Source organism: Tupaia chinensis, unplaced genomic scaffold (genome assembly GCF_000334495.1).
Source record: "Tupaia chinensis unplaced genomic scaffold, TupChi_1.0 Scaffold000403_1, whole genome shotgun sequence".
Classification (NCBI taxonomy): Eukaryota; Metazoa; Chordata; class Mammalia; order Scandentia; family Tupaiidae; genus Tupaia; species Tupaia belangeri.
The window spans coordinates 839,477-845,195 of record NW_006159905.1 but is presented as its reverse complement, the minus strand read 5'-3'; the positions used below and the strand labels follow the sequence as shown (position 1 = coordinate 845,195).

Here is a 5,719-nt window from a genome sequence, read left to right as displayed (position 1 = left end):
CCCCTAAAGCTTTATTCTCTGAAGAATTCGTTCTGCCTTTTGCATGTGCCCTCCCGCAACCTGGGATGACACGAGAGGCCCACGGGCTAGCTGGATCCCCACCACTTTCCCAGAGCTGACATGTACTAACCTGCGGGCGTTAACCTGCGGGCGTACTGACTGCCAGCTGTTTCCATCATATTTTTAAAGTAACTGTTTATAGGCCCGCTGCAGAAAGCTAGAAAAGCAAGGAGAAAAGGAGGAAGGAAGGAAAGAGCGAAGGCAGAAACGAACACAAGAGGGAAGGAAGAAACGAACACAACGTTCAACCACATGCACTTTGAAAATCCAAATAGAGGCCTTTGCTATGGGCTCTGTTCAATGTTTTTTTGTGTTTGTGTGTGTGTTTTTTTTTTTTTTCTCCCAGTTTGGGCCGAGCTGTCTAAGCTGATGCAATCATTTTGAGTCTGTGAGCTTGTTCCACCTCCCCCATGTCATCAGCATAAAGCATCCTTTCTCTGTCTCCTTCCAACCTGCTCTTAAAACATTTGGGAGCACCCTAAGGACAAAGCCTTCTGGCCTCATTAGGGACCTCCCTTCTGTGGGCTGGCCTCTTAGGATAGCTGTTTCCCGCTCCAGATCACCTGACGTTTCTACCATCCAAGTCGGGTTTTCATGTATCATTTCACGAATGCCGTGGGGGGGACACCTACCCTCGTCACCTCCATCGGCTTAGCCAGGACTCTGGAAAAGGAAAACGCTCCCTGGCCCTGAAGCCCTGGAAGGCAGGAGGACAGAAAGGACAGCCTCGTGGTGTTGGCTGTCCCCTTCACCCCTCTTCGCCTGTCTCCTCATTATACCCCCGGGCTAGACCCTTACCCCACTCTACCCCTGCTTTGTGGCACAACCAAAACAGCTTGAATTTTTCCTTTTTGAAAAATCCCTTTTTTAGTTGTTGTTATAAAATAATTTAATCACGAGACAAGAATTTGGCAGCGAGAGGAAAGGAAAACAAATAACCCTTGGCGGCTTCGCCCTGAAACAAGCACTGCTAACATCTTAAAGTGTTTCTCCCACTCTCTCCTCCTCTCTGTATATTATTTACATAGTTCTAATCTTGAGAGGGTGGAACTTTTAAAAGGAACTTTCCTAAGGAACGTCAGGGAAAGAAATAAACACTTGTGATAAGAGAGCTTCAGGGCAGCCTCGTCTTCTGCTCTGAGCAAACGCAAACCCCTCCTTGGATGTCCGCAAGGGGGGGCCTCTCCCCAGCCAAGCCCGGCTTCCTCCCTCACCCAGAGCCAGGTGGTGCCAAGCTGGCCTGTGTGTGTCGCACGTGGGCATGCTCTCGGCTCGCGTGCTCTGCTCTGGGTGGGGGTCTCACACATCCTGGGTTCTCTCCGGGCCTGAGTGTGGAAAACTCTCCTACAGCTGGCCCTGACACCCCACTGGGACTCTGCATCGGCCTACACTGCTGGAACTCAGTCCACGCTTCCCGCACTGTGGCTGGCCCCTGGAGTGGTGCCCTTTGGCGTGGCCGGTCTCTGTCCGTTTCTGTTGGCATGGAATCTCCTCAGTAGCTGGCTGCCCTCTGGCCACTGCCATCTTCCTAGAAGCTGTCTATAGCTCTTCCCCTTTCCAGAAGCATTTCTCTCTCAAAGCCCGAACCATTATTCCTGACCAAGAGCCACCTAGTTGTTGGAAATATTTTCAAAACACGGAAGAGGAATATTCTCTCTCTGAAGATGTGGCCAGCTACTCTGACTCAGTGGTTCTCAAAGAATGCTCCTTGGATCCCCAGCAACAGCATCATCTGGGGGCTTGTTAGAAATGCAAATGCTTGGGACCAGCAGTTGGCGTAATGGCTACGTCGTTGGACTCCCATGTAGTAGACCGTGGTTCGAGTCCCGGACCTGGTGGCTTAAACTCACACCGGGCATATGTGCATGCGTGCCCAAGATCCTGAGAGGAGACTGGAGGAGAAAGGATTGTGTCATGGCCATCCCCCCTGGGGGGTGATTTCTCACTTTCTGTCTCTCTCTGTCTTTCTGGTCAGTGCACGTGCCCTACAGAAAAAAACCTCTTCAAAAAAAAAAAAAAACACAACTCTCCAAAAAGAAATGCAAATGATCAGACTCCACCCCCAGATCTATTGAGTCAGATGGTCTGGGGGAGCCTCCAGGTGATTCTGAGGCACCTCAAGCCTGAAGACCACTGACTTAAGAAATGTTGCTATTTCGCTCTAGGAAGGAGAGAGAGTTTGAGGAAACTGAGGGGGGGAGCTGCGGAGTCAGAGGTGTAGGGGTTCGTTGTCGGGCTGTATTCTGCAGCTGGAAACGGGGCTTCTGCCTGGTGTGCAGTGGGAAACAAGACTTACAGCCTCAGGTTTTTGCTTGGGTCTAGTCTGACAAGGCAGATGAGTGTGAGGAGGTGGGCTCCTCCTCGAGGACCAGCCAAGGCGGAGTAGTCCATCGGGGCCATGAGCTTGACACTGGGCATAAAGTTAAAAACTTGCCAAGAACACTTAGTGAAGCAGCCCAGTTGACCAAAGGACAGAGCCAACTGCCAGCCTTTGGCTAGAAAGCCTGCTTAGCCCAGGGGGATGGTGCTGAGAGAAGAGGGTTAGGGTGACATGAGACTCTCAGGGGACCATCCCCAAATGGATCTCAGGAGAAACCAAGAGGTCTATACATATGCATCCCTTAGACCTGGGAATGGACTCGCATACAGCCAAGGGGTATGTGTGTGTGCATGTGCGTGTGCACACGTATGTTGGGGAATAAGTGCGTGGGCTGGGGGTGACCGAGAGAGAGTGAAAGGGAGCGGCGAGAATGAGCGGTCGAGTCCTGGGAAGGATGAGGACTACAGAGGTCTTGAGCTGAGGCCCACCCAAAGTCTCCCAGGCTGGCATACCCTAGGGCAGCGTGGGTAGGAGGAAAGTCTCCCAGGCTGGCATACCCTAGGGCAGTGTGATTAGGAGAGGAACAGGGGTCCTGTGTGCCCAGGAAACTTTTCCATCCAGAAAATTCTGACAAAGCTTTATTTCATTCTCAAGCCAGAAATCTCGACGTGGCCCTGTCATCTGGTTTTATACTTTGGTATTTACTACGTCGATTTCCCCACAGTTCTCTTGGTTTAGGAGGTACCTTTTCAGATTTCCAATTTTCAAAATTCTTGGCTGAATGGAGGTGTCCCATCATGGCCAACACAGCAAAGCAGAACAGAGCGTCCTTAGCAGCTACCCGCTGGGCAGCCCAGCAAAGCCTGGGGCTGTCAGAATGCTCACAGATTCTAGTTTCCCCACATCCCCTGCACCGGCACCCTGGAGACCCTGCCTAGAGCAGGGGCTGGCACAGCAGGGGCCGGCACATTTCCTGGGGGACCCTGCACATAATCCTGGTACCAGGAATGCACACTTGGAGGAGGGTTGTTTTCTTGCAAAGAGATTTGTGTAGAGGTTTTTTTGTTTGTTTGTTTTTTGGTTTTTGGTTTTCTTTTTTTTTTTGAGAGGTATTTGCTATAGGGCACATGTGCTTGCCAGACAGAGACAGACAGACAGACAGAAAGTGAGAAATCACCCCCCCAGGGGGGATGGCCACACCACAATCCCTTCTCCTCCACTCTCTTCTCAGGATCTTGGACACGCACACACATGTGCCTATCGAGTTTACTCCACCTGGCCTGGGACTCGAACCATGGTTGACCATGGGGGAGTCCAGCGACATAGCCATTATGCCATCTGCTGGTCCCTGTACAGAGTTCTAATAGAACTTAAGATGTAGCCATGCATTTAGCTAGAGGGCACGTGTGAGCTACCTGAGAACAGGGACCCTGTCTTTTGTTGTGTCCTCAATGCCCAGCACGATGCTATGTACAAAACCAGCACTCTGGAAACGTATTTCTGGAACTTGGAGCAGACGGGCCTTGTGTTGAGGGGCCTATGAGCCTACTGAGCAGACGAGAAAAGCCCCTAAAGGGAAGGGTCATGAGTCACGGTACCCGAATTGCACAGCAGAGGCAGGCCTCCTCTGGGAGGTGCGGGCTGAGGCAGAGGCTTTAAGGAGGAAAGCCTCCTCGGGCGTGGGTAGTTGGGGTCACCAGGGAAAAGCCAGAGGGAGAGTCCCGTGACTGTCGAGCAGCATTCCGGGTGATGAAGGCGTGCCCGTGAGGGAGGACTGTGGGGTGACTGCCTGGCGTGAATGTCTCCTCGCCCGGCTATGTAACAAGCTGTGCATCCTCCTGGATCTCGGCCTTCTCATCTGTGCACGGGGACAGCAGGCCGGATCGCAGAGGGCTGTAGTGAGAATAAGTGAGTTCAGGATGCGCATCGCCACGAGCAGGGGCTGGCGTGGGAGTGCTCCGGGTGTGTTTGCCTCACCGCCCGCGCTCCTCAGTGCCTGGAGAAAGAGGAGGTGGGGGACTGGGCCGCAGGGTGGGGTGCCGGCCCCTGACCCACCTGTCTGTCTCACAGACAGAGGGAGCCAGCCCTCCGTTCACAGCACGGGTGCCCAGCTCTGCCTCAGCCTACGACCAGAGAGGACTGGCCCCTGGCCAGGAGTACCAGGTCACCGTCCGTGCCCTTCGAGGGACCAGCTGGGGTCCTCCTGCCTCCAAGACCATCACCACCAGTAAGAGCTGGGGCTGTGGTGGCGGCGCCCTGGGTGGAGGTTCGGATAGGAGGCGGCCGCTGGGAACCTGGCCTCCAGCAGGGCAGAAGGGAGAGGCTAGGCTCTGGGGAGGAAAGCCGCTGACTGCCCGCCGGACTCCCACCTGAGCTGTCCTCTCTAACCTGGCTAGTGATCGACGGTCCCCAGGACCTCCGCGTGGTGGCCATCACGCCAACCACCCTGGAACTCAGCTGGCTACGCCCCCAGGCCGAGGTGGACCGCTTCGTGGTGTCCTACGTCAGCGCTGGCAACCAGAGGGTGCGGCTGGAGGTGCCCCCTGAAGCGGACGGGACACTGCTGACCGGCCTGATGCCGGGCGTGGAGTATGTGGTGACTGTCACAGCAGAGCGCGGCCGGGCAGTCAGCTACCCGGCTTCTGTCAGAGCCAACACAGGTATGGCTGGCCAGGGGTTAGGGAGAGGCTTCAAGACTAGAAGGCCCCCTCCTCAGGAGCCCGGGTCTGGGGCTCTCAGGCGTCTGTGAACGCGGTACAGGTTGTGGCAGTCCTGAGGCACCTGCTGGGCCTCCTCTGTTCTGAGCAACCTGGAGCGGAGCTGCCTTAGGGAGGAAAGCTGCGAACACAAGATGCTCAGTGAGCCACCCAGATAAGAGGGGCTCATGCAAACCTGGGTCCAGGGACGCGCAGGTCAGAGATGAGCAGCCCGGCGGACTGCACGGCGGAGTTGCCCGGAGCTGACGTGCACAGCAGGAGTGTTCCACTAACGTCAAGGTTTCTTAGCAGGTGCCGGGACCTTCCTCCTCCGCCGCAGGGCTGCGCCCAGCTCGTTGTAGCCCGCGTTTTCTCCGCCGACCCCCGTTTCTCTCCTTCAGATACAGGGCCCCATCGCTGCCTGCTCTCTTCTCTCTAGGGCGCCTGGAGGGGAGGGGAGGGGACCTCCGGGGAAGCTCACTCGTTTTGTTTTTCTTTCCAGGTGGGGCTGGGGGGACAGGCCAGTGGCCTCTGGCTCTGGTGGGAGGGGCGGAGGGAGGGTCCTCCGTGGGGAGGAGTCGGGGGAGGTGGCTTCCACTGACCTGCTCTTCCCCTCCCCCTTTTTCCAACCCGGCAGCACAAG

The 5,719-nt window shown here is 55.5% G+C and overlaps 1 protein-coding gene across 1 annotated transcript in view; it reads left to right on the top strand.

Moving 5' to 3' along the window:
* Positions 1–5,719, top strand: part of TNXB (tenascin XB) — an 85,461-nt gene that overhangs the window by 24,057 nt on the left and 55,685 nt on the right. The window contains 2 exon segments of the mRNA XM_027774133.1: positions 4,451–4,607; positions 4,777–5,040. Of these exon segments, the coding sequence (XP_027629934.1) occupies positions 4,451–4,607; positions 4,777–5,040 (421 nt within the window).